The 20,599-nt window shown below is 43.0% G+C and overlaps 1 protein-coding gene across 1 annotated transcript in view; it reads right to left on the reverse strand.

Moving 5' to 3' along the window:
• Positions 1-1,296: 1,296 nt before the first annotated feature.
• The window catches only part of LOC129824351 (potassium/sodium hyperpolarization-activated cyclic nucleotide-gated channel 2-like), a 55,761-nt gene continuing 36,458 nt past the window's right edge, over positions 1,297-20,599 (reverse strand). The window contains exons 5-8 of the mRNA XM_055883939.1: positions 12,793-12,939; positions 12,477-12,717; positions 11,966-12,130; positions 1,297-10,458 (exon numbers count right to left, since the gene is read on the reverse strand). Of these exons, the coding sequence (XP_055739914.1) occupies positions 9,383-10,458; positions 11,966-12,130; positions 12,477-12,717; positions 12,793-12,939 (1,629 nt within the window). The 3' untranslated portion in view covers positions 1,297-9,382. The remainder of the gene's footprint in view (positions 10,459-11,965; positions 12,131-12,476; positions 12,718-12,792; positions 12,940-20,599) is intronic.

The raw sequence follows: 20,599 nt of genomic DNA on the forward strand, positions 1-20,599 counted from the left end.
AACCAAGGGTTCAGGGCTTAGAACAGGGTCAATTAGTTCCAAAATAAACGGAGAGAGAGAAGTTGCTGTTAGGTGCCTCACAAAGCAAGGAGACTAGAAGGGGATAGATGGGGATACCAGTTAGTGACTAAATACGCAAATTCCCCTCTGGACTGAAACAGCCAGGGGTTGTAAAGTGAGAATGGTGATATAATTAATGGAAGTAGGCCAGCAGGACATCCAGGGACGCTGTAGAGGACTACCAACAAAGAGGAAAGGAACGGGAAGGAGTTACACTTCTCTACAAATCCCGGTAAAGCTATACACACAATGTACGTGTCTTTATTCACATTATAAAACAGATTTATGAGAAATTATGCTGCAAGGAAAGGTTATTCATCATTCAGTGCCCCTGTTATTATCTCCCTAGTCTCCCTCTCTCTCTCTGCTCCACCCTGGATCGCTGCACTCTGTGTGTCCTGAGAGGTGGGGTGGCGCTGGGTCGGGGAGGAAGGGAGGGAGGGGAGAGAGGAATGGTGGTAAAGGGGAAACACAGAGAGTAGAAGAAGGGAGAAATGAGAGAGAGAGAGAACGGTGGAAAAGGGATAGAGGGTAAAGAGGAGAGGAGAGATAGTTGGGAGAGAGACAGAGAGGGTGGGAGCTGTGCTGTAGCTGCTCCAGAGGAATGTGTCCTTGGGCTGCCCTCGTCTCTGACGCACGCATGAACAAACATACACATACACACATTCACTTGTTTCTTCACGCACGCACGAACGCACGCATGCACGCACGCACGTGGTAGGAGGCTCCCAGACTCAGACACCTCATCAGGGATGCAGAAGAGCCCCTGTCTGCAGAGAGAGAGAGAGGGATTAAAAAATAAGAGGTAGATCTTGTATCCAGGGCGGAGAGATAAAAAAAGACAGCACCCTGTAGGATTAATTGGACTTGTGTTTGTCGCTTCTGTTTTGTAACAACAAATCAAAGGTCCATACATCTCTTCAGGCATCTAAAGAATGTCGGTCCTCGAGGAACTATATAGTTGTACTGTGGCGGTTATCTTCAAAAACATTTGTTTCACAAGGATGGTCTTAAGTACAAACACCTACACTATTTCATAAAAACTCATTTGGATCCTGTTAGCCTGTATAGATAATCTCCACCTCCCCCTCTCCATGCAGAAGTAAACTACATTATTTTCCTCATGAAATATCTGAAAAACACATTTTGTGAAGTGTGTATCATTGTCAGAATCAATCTTGTCAGGTATACCACGAATACGAACACACAAATCAATCAAGGGACATGACTCAAGAATATGCCAATTCGCTCATCTTTTTATTGCACAACACTGAATCGTTTGGTTAGGGACAATTTAACAACATTGCCACTGATCGACAGACCAGCTTAATGAGAGACCAGAGCCTGGCTCTGTGTTCTGGATGAGCTGAAGGGCAGCTGTGTAACCTGTCCCAAAGACACCTTTAGGGCCTCCTACCCCCATGCACTTATGTTCATCTGAAAGTACTGGGTAGGTGGAACTATTATGGTGGAAGTTCCATCAAGCCTATCAAAGAACAAAGTGGAGCTATTACCACATTGAGTAAACCTATCCACTCCTTGCAGATATAGAGTACAGGAAGTACGTAGGAGTACGGGTTAGGGGTCAGTTTGAGATTGGACCGTTAGATATCAGCTCAGACAGAGTACAGTATGGAGTTCAGTGAAGCGTTAAAGTACTTTAACCTTTACAGACCCAAACACAAGCTGGCTCTACGACAACCTCTATAGGGGCGACAAACACTGAGTGACAATGATCTGAGAAATCAACCTTTTCAGTGGCAGAATAGGATACAACCCATAGTGGCTGAAATATAGTATCTACTTGAGTTCTGAGAACCTTTCTACTACAGCCACTGTTAGGAACGCTGGCTACAGTGCAGTGGAATGTATTTTGTCGAAAATAAACAGCTTTTTTTTTCAGATGCCAACTCAGATTGCTAATGCGTCAGTGTCTGTTTTTGCTTGAGGCGGGCTAGCAGACCTAGCTTGGTGTTCTCAAGTGGGACCAACAGTGTAGAAGGAAAGGCACAGGTACACACACACACACACTCACACACATTATACAGAGAGTCCTGAAGCGGAGAGAAGGCTTAGATAAGCAGGCTACGGTATCTACAACACTAAGGTATAATAATAGTCAGACTAGAGGACGTTTTAAATCATTGTAGTTGGCACACAGCAATGTCTAGGTTTGAAGGTCCCACGAGGAATTATTAACCAAACGTCTCCTTTAGGTTAGAAGCAAATGCATTGGCTTTGTCAAACAGACAGACATAAAGACCATGATTCAAGCAGCTTTGCACCGCTGTTGCTCCCCTGGTCTTCAGATATACATTTTGGGGGTTAATTTTCAATTGAATGATTCTAGATTTTTTGGGACAATTTTGAGTTCAGTTGTCCACACAAACTGTATGTTGACTGAGGTGATATCTAGACTGCATAAACTTCACAAAAAGCCTCTTTGAGGTCACCCTCTCATTGTACAAAATGCTTTGGTGATACCAGATTGTAGTAAAAATGTAACAATGTGCCCCCACAACTCTGTGTGTAACACACGTACAGTAGATGAGTACAGAGTACAGCGCACATGGTGTTTGACGGCTCAAACCAACAAAAAGTGCAATTTTGTGTTTCCCAAATCAGGGAAAATTATATATACTGACATTGTAATTTTAATTCAGCAGTACTACTCTTTATCTAACATTTGTACATATATTGCAAGTTGAAAATAAAAACACATATTTGCATTTTTACAGGCACGTACATACCACAAAAATAGACTATGGCGAAACTAGATATACTAGGCACAGGGTATATACAGTCCATGTGCTTTGGGGCAAATGGTCAAAAACAACAAAACAAACAAACAAACAAAGAAGACACTTCTCAAAACAGAAACAGAGAACACCCTGATTTGCTAAGACATTAATACCAAGATATTCAGTACCCTTAATATCTGGTATGGAAAAAATTGATTTTAAACTAAGATAATCATCTCTGAATAATCGTCAGTCGATTTCAAGCATGCACGGGGAATCAAGTTTTTATTCCATTGCAAGTCTCTTTTTTTAATGGAGAACGAAGTAACAATAAATTCAAAATAACATTTGACTTAACCTGCAAAACAGTGTCTCGTGCATGATATAACAGATGCCAGGGCTTCAAGAAAAAGGTAACCAAATTCACTGAGGTGAATGAGGTGAATTCACTGAGGTCACTGAGGTGAATGCATGGGAACTCTTGCAATGAAACAGAGATGATATTGACTGAACAAAGCAGTGTTTTTTCTTTCTCTCTGTCCCTCTCTCTTTCACTGACTGTGGACACAAATCCTGACAAATAACATCAGCACAGTCCTTATAGCAGCTTTATAGGGCAAACTCTGGTATTATCACATACAAGGATTAGGTAAGAGGACCAATTGATTGCACTGAAACCGCATTGAAGCATCCACAGGTATTCACTCATTTGGACTTAACTCATTCATGATTCTATTGGCATTTTGACATGCATTTTTCCCATGGGAGAAAACAAAACACTATATTCATATGTTGGGGACTATGGTCTGACTTAAAATATGTGACTTGACAGTTAAAAAAATGATAGTCTTAAAGCATAAGGTTTTGAAATGTGGCTTAGAATGTACTGAAAATATATGTAATACACTTGTGAATGATACATATTGTTATCAAATGATCCAGAATGTATATGAAAATGAAGCCTGTACATAAATTAGTGAAGCCCTTGGAAATTCACATTCACTATTCTTTTCCATAGTTATTTTTTCAATATCTAAAATGGCCTCCTACACCTGTAAGTCAAAACATAAGTGTCAATAGGGCTTTGCTTAGAACTTCTGCATTCTATTTCAACATATAACTTATTAAACTATACTATATCCTGTGTGTTTTGTGCAATTAATCAGAATTCAAAGCCAACTTGATGCAAAATGAAAACAAGTTGATTACAAGAACATAAACAAACTGTACCTACAACAAATAAATAGTCAACCAATCACGTATCATTAAAACGATATATCTTTCCGGAAAGGTAGCGAACCTGAGTGAAATGTCCATCATCATGAATTAACAGCTTTGCTCTCGATCGATAAAGTTCAAAGCTTCAAAAGCCAGTTTTTTTTACACATTGAGTCAGTTGACAAATTTCTCCCAGATTTGTCCACAGACATTATTAGGTTATTTTTTTTACACATTTTTACATTTTATTCAACCTTTATTTAACCAGATGTGATCATTCTAAGAGACTGAAGCAGTGCTTTTCCCTTTGCTTACAACGTCGTAATGTGACACAATGTGCTTAAATGCTGAACTCAACTTTGCTGTGTTGCTTTGAACCAAAGGGTTGGATCTCAGTGACAAACTGGAAATGGTTTCAACTCTCTATGCTACAGTACATCCAATAAATAAAAAGTGTATTCTCTCATCAGGGAACAGGGTAACATACAGTTTACATACAGAACTCACCCAAACGAGAGAAGCATCAAACCTAAGAAACATCACACAAACACTCAGCGACACATTCAGCAAAATCTCCCTTCGTATCGTCACCCGTAATAATTTTGGTCCTTGTATTTACATGGCAGTTTATTTCTGATTAGCTGTCTTCCCCCTCATATGGCATACATTCAGCAAGAGAAGGCTTGAAGCACACCAGGGTTAGAATCATTTAAATATTTATCTTCAAAGTCACAACTCGCCACATCCTTGAATTGAGGAATTATTGAGGAATAAATTCTTATCGTACAGACATTCGTGGAGTTTTGGACTCGAAGGAGATGCTCTTGCTCAATATACTGTACATACAACACCAAACTCACACAGGTTAAGATATACTTTTCTTTTTCCTCTGCCCCACCCCATTTCCCATTGGCATGCATTCTGTTGATTAGTTAGTCTTGCTTTACAACGTACAATAGTACTTTAAAATTGAATTTAAAGTGACAGTTTGTGGACTTGTTTTCCATAACTCCATTCTGAAATCCGCAGGTGACCTTGAACAGGTTTGAAACCAGTTTGCCTCATTTGATCCACAAAAAAACTACATCCACTCACTTCCTCTGATATTTTAGGTTAAGGTAACAATATGGTCGCTGGACTACAATATCTCAACTAGTGAAGCCACGGCAGCTGCTGATTCTTTAAGGTTTCACAGTAAAAAAAACAGCATATACACTAGATATATGTATACAGTACCTGTCCAAAGTTTGGACACATCTACTCATTCAAGGGTTTTTCTTTATTTTTACTATTTTCTACATAATAGAATAATAGTGAAGACATCAAAACTATGAAATAACACATATGGAATCATGTAGTAACCAAAAAGTGTTAAGCAAATCAAATATAACCACACATGCGGAGATCATCCGTTCACCTACTCTGCGTCTCACAAAGACATGGCGGTTGGAAAAAAAAATCTCAAATTTCTTTGCAGCAATTCGACCATGAAGGCCTGATTCATGCAGTCTCATCTGAACAGTTGATGTTGCGATGTGTATGTTACTTGAACTCTGTGAATCTGCTATTCCTGAGGCTGGTAACTCTAATGAACATATCCTCTGCAGCAGAGGTAACTCTGGGTCTTCCTTTCCTGTGGTGGTCCTCATGAGAGCTAGTTTCATCATAGCGCTTGATGGTCTTTGCGACCTTCATGTCTTAAAGTAATGATGAACTGTCGTTTCTCTTCGCTTATTTGAGCTGTTCTTGCCATAATATGGACTTGGTCTTTTACCAAATAGGGCTATCTTCTGTATACCACCTCTACCTTGTCACAACACAGCTAACACATTAAAACCTTTTGTCAATAGGGGGGCGCCATTTCGACTTTGTAAAAATTCGTTCCCAAATTAAACTGCCCCGTACTCAATTCTTGCTTGTACAATATGCATATTATTATTACTATTGGATAGAAAACACTCTCTAGTTTCTAAAACCGTTTGAATTATTTCTCTGAGTGAAACAGAACTCATTCTGCAGCACATTTCCTGTCAGGAAGTGAGATTTCTGAAATCGAGGTCCCTGTTCTAGGGTCAGTTTATAAGTCCCCATGTAAGCTATGGGGCTACATGCACTGCATACGCCTTCCTCTAGATGTCAGTAAGCGGTGAGAATTTGAATGAAGTGGATTGCACCATCTGGGGCACTATAAAGGCTCATGGAACGGAAGTACCGTTCTTTTCAACGGGGCGCCTGGCGCAAGAGGGACATCACAATGGCGTCCTGAAAAGCTTTGGTTTTAGCAGTTCTATATCTCCGGCTCTGGTTTAATTTGATTTTTGTCTTAAAAACTTCATAAGGTAGTTAATTTTAACCGACTTATAGCAGTTTATATCAGTTTATTGCGATTTTCTGGAATTTCTTTGTGTTGCTCTATCGCGAGTTGGACACCTCTCAGGTGGATGGCTAGCGTTAGCTGCTATTTCTACAGGAGAAGAGGACATCTTTCAACCAAAAGACGATTGTTCTGGAGAAAGGACACCTTGCCCAAGATTCTGATGGAAGCTCAGCAAATAGTAAGCAGTCTTTATGTTGTTAATTCGTATTTATGTTGACAAATATCAAACAATAATTCCGCCATGAATTTCGGTGCGGTCTCGCTTTAGCGCACGCTGTATGCGTAGTAACGTTAATTTTAAAAATGTAACACAGCGATTGCATTAAGAACTAATTTGTCTTTCATTTGCTGTCCAACCTGTATTTTTTAGTCAAGTTTATGATTATTTATTGATTAGAATAGGTGCCTCTCCAAAGATTTCTGCCGACATTTTCTGGGGAGCTTGGCTACTTTTCTCATTGTATAACCACGATTTGTGCCGCTAAATATGCACATTTTCGAACAAACTCTATATGCATTGTGTAATATGATGTTATAGGACTGTCATCTGAAGAATTCTGAGCAGGTCAGTGAAAAAATTAATATATTTTGGTGGTTTATACGTTATCGCTATTTTTGGCTTGAATCAATGCTGTTGTGATGTTTGCTATTGTGGTAAGCTAATATAACGCTATATTGTGTTTTCGCTGTAAAACACTTAGAAAATCTGAAATATTGGCTGGATTCACAAGATCTGTGTCTTTCATTTGCTGTACACTGTGTATTTTTCATAAATGTTTTATGATGAGTATTTAGGTAATACACGATGGTCTCTGTAGTTATTCTAGTTGATTTTCATACTGTCGATGTCTTCACTATTATTCTAAAATGTAGAAAATAGTAAAAATAAAGAAAAACCTTTTAATGAGTGGGTGTGTCCAAAATTTTGACTGGTACTGTATATGGCCAGTTGATTTGGTACACCCATTTAGTACAGGGTCAGACCCCGTTTTGCCTCCAGGACAGCCTGAATTCTTCAGTGCAAGAAAACATTGCTCAATTGGTATCAAGCGACCTAACATGTGCCAGGAAAAAATTCCCCTCTCCATTACACCACTGCCACCCGCCTGTACCATTGACGCTAGGCAAGATGAGGCCATGGATTTATGCTGCTTAGCCAAACCCTGACTCTGCTATCAGCATGACGCAACAGGATTCGTCGGACCAGGCAATGTTTTTCCAGTCCTCAATATTGTCCAGTGTTGGTGGTCGCATGTCCACTGTTTTTAGCTGATAGGACTGGAACCCGGCGTGGTCGTCTGCTGCAATAAGCCCATCCGCGACAAGGACCGACGAGTTGTGCGTTCCGAGAGGCCGTTCTGCACACCACTGTTGTACTGCACTGCTATATGCCTGTTTGTGGCCCGCCTGTTAGCTTGCACGATTCTTGCCATTCTCCTTCGACCTCTCATCAAAGAGCTGTTTTTGCCCACAGGACTGCCGCTGACTGGATGGTTTTTATTTGTCAGACCATTCTCGGTAAACCCTGGACACTGCCGTGCATGAAAAGCCATGCTCAAGGTAGCTTAGGTAACTTGTGTTGCCTATTTTAACATTCAATCAAACAGTAACTGAATGCCTCGATGGCTGTCTGCCTGCTTTATATAACAAGGCCACGTGACTCACTGTCTGTAGGAGCGAACCATTTTCTTGAACAGGGTGGTGTACCTAATGTACTGGAAAATTAGTGTATATACATATACGCGGGGTAAGAGTATTGCAGAATTATATTGCATGTATTAATCAATAAACCTGGACGAAAACAAGCAAGTATACAGTGTGGGTTGTTTGAAATGGTTCTTTTTGATAAAGCGCAGACAATTTACCACCACTTTTGCCTCCAGTGTCACGACATGTTCCAACATGACAAGTGGATATCTTCCCAGACACATTTAGCTGAACAGAGAAGCTGGGAAATATTGCCTGTGCCATTGCCAGCAAATCCAACCAACCATGCCTGACAAAGCAGTGTAAAGATATGAGTACACATGTCAGCTCTCTTGGAAAAACAGAATGGAACCAAAAGCATGCATACCAACTCTCTCTCACACACACACACACACACACACACACACACACACACACACACACACACACACACACACACACACACACACACACACACACACACACACACACACACACACACACACACACACACACACATATATATATATACACACACCCACACAAACCAAATATATGGCTTCTAAACTTGGAATCAAGGCAGTTAAATAAATGGCATTTTCTTCTGGATCTCATTTTTAGTTGATACAGACACAACCAAACTTCGTGTTCAAGCTCAACTTTGGTTTAGAATAGATACAATGAAGATACTATCTTTCGGTCATTTTTTTTTTACTATTTCAACTATTTACATATCGATGTAAGATCGACCAGCGGTCTAAAACACTATTTTAAACAATGTGAAGAGCAATGTATTTATTTTTGCTACAACAGCGTATACAGAAAAAAAGGACACCCAAAAACACGTTCTGAAAGCGTAGAATGTCATCATTGTCCTTTGATTCAAGTCCCTGATTTTTCGTTTTTAAGTCCAGCTCCTGCTAGATTACGGTGTATGGATTCTACACGGTATGCAACAGCTTCTTTCTCGATATCTTTACAGTAAAAGTCAGCAATATAGGTGTTTGGAAGCAGAATGTAAGGGGTGCTACTAAGAATAAAGGTGCTGGCACAGTAGAACAGTCCAGTCTTACCTTTGTTAAACTAGTTTAATTGTTTAGACTCTGAATCACACTAGTCACAGAGTTCCTCTTTCCTCTTTGTTGACTCTGACCGACACATAAGACATTCTGTATGAATGACTGACGATGTGGCCCGTATTCTGCCAGCCATGTCGGTTAGGAAGCAAACCAGTCAGGTCATTCAGACAGAGGTTTAGATTCACCTACGTAAAGGCCTCTATCCTGCACCTCTCATAGGGTCACAAGTTAGAAGACAGCCGGCTCCGGGCCGAGTCTAACTCCGGTAGGCTATCGATCAAATCCTTGTTAGGAACCCCAGAGTCCGGGATCCCCGACTCAGCTGCCGCCACAGCCGCCCCCATCCCGGGTGCTCCTGGGGGAGGAGTAGAGGCGAAAGCCACACGCTGTGGTGCTCCCGTGGGTCTTCCCTCAACCTGGACCCCCACCCCGGAGGGCCCCGGCTGGCTAGGGTGAGTGGGCTGAGGAGGGCCGATGGAGGTAGAGGAGGCATGGGTGGATGGGTGGGTTGATTGGGGAGGGCTGAGGGCGACGACAGGGGTTCCTTCCTGAGGGAGGGAGAGCTGGGAGGAGGAGAGGGCACGGGCGTCTTGGCTCAGAGTGCCCGAGTGGAGGGAGTGGGTGCTCTTGTGCGAGGAGGGCCTCTGGATGGTGTGCGTGGGACTGGGAACGTGGTGCTGCACCAGGGACAGCTGAGACCCAGAGGGCCCTGCTCCTCCCATGTACTGGAATGTCCGTCCCTGGTGCGTCAGAGGGCTCTGGACTGGTGGGCTGGAGATAGCCGACCCAAACGCCCCTGTTGCATGAGCCATCTGGGGTGGCTGGGACTGGAGAGGGGATGCGGAGACTGGGCTTTGGGACAGGCTATGGACCACCTGGAACCTCCGCAACATGCGGGGGGACTGCAGCGTCCCTGACCCCGAACCAGACGCCATCCCAAGCCCCATCGGACCTGGCCCCATCGGCCCAGTCCCCATACCCATCGGCATACCCATCAGCCCCATCCCCGGCATCCCCATTCCCCCCATCGGCCCCATCCCCTGGGGGCAGAAGCTCATGGCCACAGCCTGCTGGAGGCTAGCGAGGGCCCCAGCCCCGGAAGGACCTGCAGGGGAGAACATGCCCCCGGGGGCGGAGGAAGTCATGGACATGGTGCGGGGTCTCTGGAGGTCCACCAGTTTGACCATCTCACGGTCGTACTTGACAATCTCCTGGATCATCTCATTCTCATGGTTGTTGAAGACGCCGGAGTTGAGGTCGTGCTGCACTTTGTGCATCAGAATGGTGTTCTTCTTGCCTGTGATGAAGGGAGGAGGAGGAGAATAGTAGAACATGATGAGGTAGAGGAAAGAGGAGGAGAAGTAGGGGTAACAAATTAAGAGATAAGGGAGGAGGATCACAGACAGTATGTTCTGACCTTCAAACTAGGTATATATTTGGGCAAGAAGCAATGCACAAGGAAAATACTGAGAACAAGAGGGTCATAGTTTCACTTGATCAATTAACACTGTTAATTGTGTGCTGAGGCCACAGCATTACTCAACTGACTGCCTGGGATAGAAATCTTATTCATAGATAAGATTGCATCTGCTATTTCTTAGAGGGAGTAAAACATAAAAAGATAGAACATAAGGTAAAATAAAAAAACATTGATATCACTACGTAATATTAGGATCTAATATGAATATGAAGTATCAATATAGACAGTGTCATATTTCAAGCCTTGTTTTTGTCCTCTTCCAGCATGTGAAAATAACAGGTGGATCCACTTAATAAATCTGTACCAGGTCTCGATTATTTGGAACACTGGTGTGTCTGGCAAACAGTGGGGACTGCAGCATCTGTGGTAAGGTTATTATAGTAAACTAGAACTGAAACTAAAAATAAAACTAATCATGAAAAAAATATTTTGTAAAATGTAATGAAATAATTTACAAACCCGTTTGAAAAACAAAAACTATACTGAAACTGAAATTGAATTTGAAATCTTTGACTTCAAAACGAACTAATATAAAATAAAAAAATCATGACAATTATTACATTTTTATTTAAAAAATTGGGCTTGTGCATAACTATCACTAGCTATCACTAGCTAACATGGAAAAAATCATCTAGGTAGCCAACTTGATTCTTCTTACATGTACTACTAGTTAAAAATAATTATTAAAAAGCATTGGAGAGTTTCCTTCAACCATATTTGTTTGTAGCACTTCTTGCTTCCTTTTAAATTCAAGTCACAATGAAATTGACTTTATAATTTAAACCTAACCTAGAACCTGACCCATCACCTTATGTATTACTGCACCCCAGTGGCAAGAAGTAACACACAAAAATATAAACAAAACAATGCCTCAAACGCATGCTTTCTATCCTTAACACTAAAACTTCAACTGAAATGAAGTAATAAAAAATATTTTTTGATATAACTAAAACTGAATAAAAACTAGCAGACCAGGTCTGAAAACAAACAAAACTAACAATTAAAAAAAGATGCAAATAAAAAAACAAATATAAAAACACAAAACTATAATAACCTTTATCTGTGGAACCAGCTGGGTACCACTAGCATGAAAACTGCTATCACACAGGCAGTTTCTTTCTCTCTTTTAAGCGAGAGAAGCCGTACAACTAAGGTCTTATTTAACTACTTTAAAATGCATCCCTCCTTCCTCCTGTAGTTATCACTGATCGAACACAAATGGATGGCGAAAGCAACGGTTCCACAGCTTGTCAGACCAGTGATTACTTTGAGGAAGGACGCGAGCAAGGTGCATTGGTACAGGGCCCAGAGCTCTCTTCAGTACCTATGCGGTCCAGTCGGTCGATGGCCACTGTCTCGAAGGCCCGTCTCATCATGGGGTACTCCTCCAGAACCTCATTGAAGTTGTCCACAGACAGGGAGTAGAGACGACAGTACGTCTCCGCTCTAACACTGGCAGTACGCCGACCACGTGTCAGCAAACAGATCTCTGGAAAAGGGAAATAGGGTCAGGAGACATAGAGATAGAGCAACGTGTGGCAGAGATACAATATAAGAATGTTATATTTAATTATGTTTCAAATATACTGTAGAAACCACACTGCATCTGTTCAACTACCAGCCATCTGGGATTGTCTTACACTTCCAAAAAGTACTGGCTATGCTAGTTTTGAGAGCTGAGGGACACAGGAATACCCCAACACACAAAGCACTTCATAATTTGAGAACATGGTAATAGAGTACAAAGATGTAAGGCAAAAACACAGGAAGCACTAAATATGAATTGTTTGCTGAATTATATTTCATTCTGTGTGTATTGTCGTTCAGGCCCATACCTCCAAAGTAGGAGCCATCAGAGAGCTTCATTCCCAGGGTTCCCTTAGTGATGACATTACAGACTCCGTGCTGGATAAAGTACATTTTCTTGCCGATGGTGCCCTCTCTGATGATGTAATCACGGGGCTGGAAGACCTCGAAGCGGAGCATGATCAACATGGCTGTCACAAAGTTGGGCTCTGCGTTGGCGAACAGTGGCATGGATGCCACCAGTTTACGGCAGTTGAAATTGACAATTTCCTTAAGATAGACATAGTTTGTTAGTAATGTTTGTGTTCATGGTGTGCATGTCCAGGCAGGGACTAAGGGACTTACCTCTCTGAGTGGTTCATTCAGCTCTTCCAGGATGCTCTCTTCATCAAACATCTTCCCCTGGTACCGGTGCTCGTAATAATCATGGATTTTCTGTCGGAAGTCGGACGGCAGCTTGTGGAAGGACATATACTGCTCCACTTGTTTGTACTGGAGAGAGAAAGAGAGAGGGATAGGAGGAGAGAGAATGATAGTGAATAAAGTAGTGAAGTCACTTACACTACCTCAAAGTCAACACAGAGCTTCAACTTCAACCATTCGATTTTAAAATGACTGGATTTGAATTTTTCTGGAAAGATAATAACAAGAGGTGGGTCGACAGAAATGTGCCTATCTATATGCCCGTTGCAAACAAAGAGCTGTTAATTTCAGCCAATCAGGGCACCAACGAAGGCAAAGTGACATATTCCTGTGTACTATTGAGGGAAATTTGCCTGATCTTTGAAACCCACCGAAAGTGGACAAGAACATGAAAACGAGCAAAGGACCAAAACGAGCCCATTTATTCAGCTATTCAGCAGTTTACCCATTACTAAAGTGGATGCCAGACCGACCACGGTGAAAACTAAGGGCGCCGGTTTCACAGATGAAGCATAGTCCTGGACTAAAAAGCATGCTTCATGGCAAAGCTTTTTTAGTCTAGGACTAGTGCTTTTTATACTAAGACTTAATCTGTGTCCGGGAAACCAGAGCAGACCAACTCTAAATCAATTAAGTGTATCAGGTGATGTATAACTGGCAACCCTCCTCAGGATGCCAGCCTGGCAGTCAGTCAGGAAGAAATTGATGGGGTTGTAAAGCTGTAGAGCTCTAAGAGATAGAGAGATCACTCTTATGTCAGGCTCTGTGCAATTCAGCCTACGTCAAACAGAGAAGCTGTCTCACAAACATGCCACACTGCCCAGCACTCATAAAACCTTCACAAACATGCCACACTGCCCAGCACTCATAAAACCTTCACAAACACAACACAGTTCTGGATCTTAACCGGCACTGACACACTAAAACACACAACCCCACATACATACTTTTTTCCTTCCCTTTTGTCTCGAACCATTAAAGATTTACAAAAACAGAATCTAATTCGTCATTTAGGAACCAAACAGAAAATGAAATATTCTCTTTATCAGACTGTTAGATAGTTGTCCTATTACCCCCCCCCCCCCCCCCCCCCTAGCAGGAGGACAAGCATAACGTAGTCACTCTTTTTGTTAACATGACATGGCTGTGGGTGTGTGTGTGTGGGGGGGGGGGGGGGTTGGGCTGTTAGGCAGAAAAACTCTTTTCTGGGGGGTGACTGTAGTTGTATAATGAGAGAAAATAGAATACAACCTTGATATCGGCAAAAGGAGCCAGGACCCTTAGAAACACTTTACTGACCTCCTTTTAAGGTCAAGTCATAGAGCGTTAATAACTGTCTTATTCATGATCTATTATCAATCTATTACTAAACGGTACTACCATAAAGGTTTACCAAACCCCGTTTGACCCTGCTCTGGTTTCTACCACGTCAAGGAACTGAACAGCCATATAACTCTAACAAGCTCAGTTGAATAATTAAAATGCAAAATAAAGAAGTGAAATCTCCCCATCGGCGAGGGAAGCTTTGCCCCTCTAAATGATGGCGTTACGTAGTGAGACACTTCCGATGCGTACGTGCTGCTGCTCTCTGACAGGCAGACGGGGTGCTGAACTGAAGGCGTGGTGGCGTAGGTGTTGCTGAGAGAAACAGCCCAGGACCTAAATGGTGACGCTGACAGGCTAACCATAACAACAACAGGTCCTGGGTGAGGATGCCTGAGACACATAGGGCTCTGGTCAAATGTAGCGCACTATAAAGGGAATAGGGCGCCATTTCAGACGCAGCCAGTGTTCCCATACTGGTGAGACCATAGAAATGGAATAGCTAGAACAGTGTCGTTCTATCATACATACCAGAGAATCCCCCTCTCTCCACTGGGATTCTCTGCCTCTAACCCTGTTACTGGGGCTGAGTCACTGGCTTGCTGGTGCTCTTTCATGCCGTCCCTAGGAGGGGTGCGTCACTTGAGTGGGTTGAGTTACTGACGTGAACTTCCTGTCTGGGTTGGCGCCCCCCCTTGGTTGTGCTGTGGTGGAGACCTTTGTGGGCTATACTCGGCCTTGTCTCAGGATTGTAAGTTGGTGGTTGAGGATATCCCTCTAGTGGTGTGGGGGCTGTGCTTTGGCAGAGTGGGTGGGGTTATATCCTTCCTGTTTGGCCCTGTCCGGGGGTTTCTTCGGATGGGGCCACAGTGTCTCCTGACCGCTCCTGTCTCAGCCTCCAGTATTTATGCTGCAGTAGTTTGTGTCGGGGGGCTAGGGTCAGTTGGTTATACCTGGAGTACTTCTCCTGTCTTATCCAGTGTCCTGTGTGAATTTAAGTATGCTCTCTCTAATTTTCTCCTTCTCTCTTTCTCTCGGAGGACCTGAGCCCTAGGACCATACGTCGGGACTACCGGCCGTGGTGACTCCTTGCTGCCCCCAGTCCGCCTGGCCTTGCTGCTATTCCAGTTTCAACTCTTCTGCCTGCGGTTATGGAACCCCTACCTGTCCCAGACCTGCTGTTTTCAACTCTTAATGATCGGCTATGAAAAGCCAACTGAGATTTATTCCTGATTATTATTTGACCATGCTTGTCATTTATGAACATTTTGAAAATCTTGGCTCTCTCTAATTTTCTCCTTCTCTCTTCCTTTCTCTCGGAGGACCTGGGCCCTAGGACCATGCGTCGGGACTGCCGCCCGTGGTGACTCCTTGCTGTCCCCAGTCCGCCTGGCCTTGCTGCTATTCCAGTTTCAGCTGTTCTGCCTGCGGTTATGGAACCGCCACCTGTCCCAGACCTGTTGTTTTTCAACTCTTAATGATCAGCTATGAAAAGCCAACTGAAAATTATTCATGATTATTATTTGACCATGCTTGTCACTTATGAACATTTTTGAACATCTTGGCATAGTTCTGTTATAATCTCCACCCGGCACAGCCAGAAGAGGACTGGCCACCCCTCATAGCCTGGTTCCTCTCTAGGTTTCTTCCTAGGTTTTGGCCTTTCTAGGGAGTTTTTCCTAGCCACCGTGCTTCTACACCTGCATTCTAGCTGTTTGGGGTTTTAGGCTGGGTTTCTGTACAGCACTTCGAGAAATTATCTGATGTACGAAGGGCTATATAAAATAAAATTGATTGATTGATTGATACCAGTAGTCATATTCTTTACAGGCTCTCTGTAATACCACCCCAAATACAGATTATACCAAGAAAACATGACGTTCAATTGAATAGTGGTTACCCGTGGTGCTTAAAATGTCAATTGGAGGAGTATTTGAAGTGGCTAATGGTACTTAAATACCCACCCCATACTACTACTCCTTGGCTCAGTTGAGCATAAGAGACAATTTATGCTTGATCCGAAAATGTGGTCGGAGGTGCCGTATGGATGGTGTGACGCAATTGCAGAGCCTCCAGAGGCAAGCAGAGGCCAAATCGAGCGCAGTACCACATCGCCGTGCGCTGTAACAATGCAGAGGGCTCCGTATAGCTCCGCAGTGACATGATTGGTTGACGGTAGGTGAGGGCGGGAGGTCCTGTATAATCACAAACTCACTTCCTTCACAACAGCTCTGTGCTGCTCGGCGAAGTGCAAGAAGTATGAATGCCCTGACTTCTGCAGAGGCCATATCACCGTAAATGCTGCACGACCAATGCAGACATTGGATTGACCATGCAGCGCCTTTAAACCTCATTCCTCTCTGCCCTCTCTGATTGGTGGATGATGATAGAGATCAGAGGTCAAACCAGACTCCAGGGATTTAGACTCTTTTAAGTACAGCAGAATGAGTCAGCAGAACACTATCTGTTTGGCTAAAATAGCTGAGGTTTAAAGACATGCCTTTGAAAAACATGTCCGAGTGCCAGATTTGTACAACCTGACAGCTCTCTAATGTGATTGAGAAATGAGACAAAGGGTTAGCCTATGTGTCACAGCACCCGGAGGGGGACTGACAAACATCCAAAGATGGTCGAAATGCCATCCATTGTCTGTGTGTCACTTTGATGGGCATCTACAGTGCATTCGTAAAGTATTCAGACCTCTTGACTTTTTCCACCTTTTGTTACGTTACAGCCTTATTCTAAAATTGATTAAACAGTTTTTTCCCTCATCAATACACACACAATACACCATAATGCCGAAGCAAAAACTGTTTTTTAGACATTTTACCAAATGTATTAAAAATAGAAAATGGAAATAATCCATTTACATAAGTATTCAGACCCTTTGCTCAGTACTTTGTTGAGGCACCTTTGGCAGCTATTACAGCCTTGAGTCTTCTTGGGTATGACGCTACAAGCTTGGCACATCTGTATTTGGGGAGTCTCTCCCATTCTTCTCTGCAGATTCTCTCAAGTTCTGTCAGGTTGGAAGGGGAGCGTCGCTGCACAGCTATTTTCAGGTCTCCCCAGAGATGTTAGATCTGGTTCAAGTCCGCGATCTGGCTGGGCCACTCAAGGACATTCAGAGACTTATCCCAAAGCCACTCCTGCGTTGTCTTGGCTGTATGCTTAGGATTGTTGAACTGTTGGAAGGTGAACATCTGCCCTAGTCTGAGGTCCTGAGCGCTCTGGAGCAGGTTTTCATCAAGGATCTCGTTGTACTTTGCTCAGTTCATCTTTCCATCGATCCTTACTAGTCTCCCAGTCCCTGCCGCTGAAAACATCCCCACATTCAACCTTGGTTTCATCAGACCAGAGAATTTTGTTTCTCATGGTCTGAGCGTCCTTTAGGTGCCTTTTGGCAAACTCCAAGCAGGCTGTCATGTGCCTTTTACTGAGGAGTGGCTTCCGTCTGGCCACTCTACCATAAAGGCCACAGAGGAACTCTGGAGCTCTGTCAGAGTGACCATCGGGTTCTTGGTAACCTCCCCGACCAAGGCCCCTCTCCCCTGATGCTCAGATTGGCCGGGCGGCCAGTTCTAGGAAGAGTCTTGGTGGTTCCAAACTTCTTCCATTTAAGAATAATGTAGGCCACCGTGTTCTTGGGGACCTTCAATGCTGCAGACATTTTTTGGTACCCTTCCCTAGATCTGTGCCTTGACACAATCCTGTCTAGGATCTCTCCGGACAATTCCTTCAACCTCATTGCGTGGTTTTTGCTCTGACATGCACTGTCAACTGTGGGACCTTATATAGACAGGTGTGTGTCTTTCCAAATCATGTTCAATCAATTTAATTTCCCACAGGGAAATTTAATTTCCCAATCAAGTTGTAGAAACATCTCAAGGATGATTAATGGAAACGGGATGCACCTGAGCTCAATTTTGAGTCTCACAGCAAAGGGTCTAAATGCGTATGTAAATAAGGTATTTCTGTTTTGAATATCCTATAAGTTTGCTAACATTTCTAAAAACCTGTTTTTGCTTTGTCATTATGGGGAGTATTGTATAGATTGATGAGGGAAAAATGTAATTCAATTCATTTTATAATAAGGCTGTAACGTAACAAAATGTGGAAAAAGTCAAGAGGTCTGAATACTTTCCAAATGCACTGTAAGTGGCAGCAAAACAGTGTGAGAGAGGACATCTTGATGTGGTCTCGACATTAGCTTTCATGGATTTCTGTTTAGCACTTGGTGGTGCAATGATTCTCCTTTCACTGTTGACTTGTTGACAGCAAGATGGGGGATATTCTACCACTTTCACATCTACCCAGGGGTATACAATGTGGTACAAATTGTGTGACACTGTTTATACCTTACTGTAAAACATTAAAAAACATCTTCTAATCTTCCATTTCCAATGGAAATAGTTGTGTCAAATCCATTCATCACACATCTTGAAGCTCAACTCAACTCTCATGTCTGCTTCAGTGACATGTACTTTAATTAAAGCTGTTTAATCTCAAACCCGCCCAATGGGCTCCCCTCTTCCCTCTCTCCTCTCTACCCTTTCCTCTACCCTGGATTCTCGCTCCCCACCACGAGGAATTCTAATTTTGGTTCAGCGCGGACAGCCTTTCAGATGTATAACTAATTAATCCATTCCAGCCTAAATCGCTTCATTATAATATATCTAGCTGAGAGAGAGGCTGGTGACAGCCAAGTCAAAGCCTGTCTCCCTGTCCCCCATCCCGGGCAGAGGAGATTTGAGCAGTGGGTAAAACAACACACTTTAGGTTGTCAGAAACATTAGTCACCACAGCTGTGTTATAATTAGATTTGTAAGAAATCAGAAGAAGAAAATAACACAGATTCACACAGAGACCTAATGACCACAGGATGGTTGTCTGTGCAAGTATTTTCCTCCATTGAATGGCTATGTAGGTTTTCTATTCTAAGAGCTATACAGGTTCCAAAATGGTCCTTCGTCTGTCCCCATGGAATAACCCTTTTTGGTTCCAGGTAAAACTCTATTTCGTTCTAGGTAGAACCCTTTTGGGTTCCATGTAGAACGGGTTCTTCTATGAGGACAGCCGAAGAGCCCTTTTAGCTTCTCGGTAGCATATTTTTGTCTGAGAGTATATGTACTGCCGTTTTAACATATACATACAGTACTAACTACTGCTGGCCACAGTAGAACCAGCCTCAGTTTGAGTAATGGAGGTGGTTAGTGACTCACACACAGGATGTGTCCGAGAAGACAGATCACTGCTGTGGCTGACATGTAAACAGCCACAGATACTCCATCCTCGTACATGCTTCAGGCAGCCAGCTTGGTCTGTGGAAGACCTGTGTTTATCACTAAGCTACTATAATATCAGAGTCTAAGTCTAGAGGTATATGGTACAGCACGGGTGACCAATCCTACACTAGCACACCTGATTAATCCAATGACTCTTGGCTGATTCATTGGATTAGGTGTTTCAATGCTGGGCTGTAACAAAACGCACCTACGGTATCTCTCCAGGACCAGGATTGGCTAGTAGTGGCCATCGCTGTGCTACAGCGTGAACCCACAGAGACAGACAGACTGACTCAGTATTTAGTATTTTATTAGGATCCCCATTAGCTGTTGTCAAGGCAGCACCAACTCTTCCAGGTCCGCAGGGGGAGAATATTCAAACGACACACTCGGTAATAGTTTGAGGCATAGCAAATGATCTTGACAGCGAGCAGCTTCACTGGCCTGGCAGTTTCTTCTCTGGACATTTGAATAAAGACAACGTTGTCCTCAGCTCAGCCCATAATCCCACGCAGAGTAGAGTTGCAGAAAAAACTCACAACAGATCATAAGGAGAGAGAGTTTCTGTATTGATCTGGTGTTGCGGTCGCTTGTAGAATTAACGGACCAAGGCGCAGCGTGCGTAGAGTTCCACATGCTTAATTAAATGAAACTCACCAAAACAATACAGAACAAAACGAGAAGTCAAATGCAGTGCTCACTGGCAACTACACACAAACAACGAACAGCGACTACACCACTAACTCAAAACATAAAAAATATCCCATAACCCACAGGTGGAAAAAATGCTACTTAAGTTTGATCCCCAATTAGAGACAACGATAGCCAGCTGCCTCTAATTGGGAATCATACCAAAACCCCAACATAGAAAAAACAACCTAGAACCCCACATAGAAAATATAAACTAGACTAACCCCCCAGTCACGCCCTGACCTACTCCACCATAGAAAATAAAGGCTCTCTATGGTCAGGACGTGACATCTGGCCTCACTGCAATGCAGAAGGATTAGAGAGTAATACAAATAAAAGACACCAGTACACACCAGTTAAAGAGTTATTACAACTCTATTACAAATATTTCATTCTGTTCTATCGCCGTGAGGACTTTAATTTGCCTCCCA

Source organism: Salvelinus fontinalis, chromosome 26 (genome assembly GCF_029448725.1).
Source record: "Salvelinus fontinalis isolate EN_2023a chromosome 26, ASM2944872v1, whole genome shotgun sequence".
Taxonomy (NCBI): domain Eukaryota; kingdom Metazoa; phylum Chordata; class Actinopteri; order Salmoniformes; family Salmonidae; genus Salvelinus; species Salvelinus fontinalis.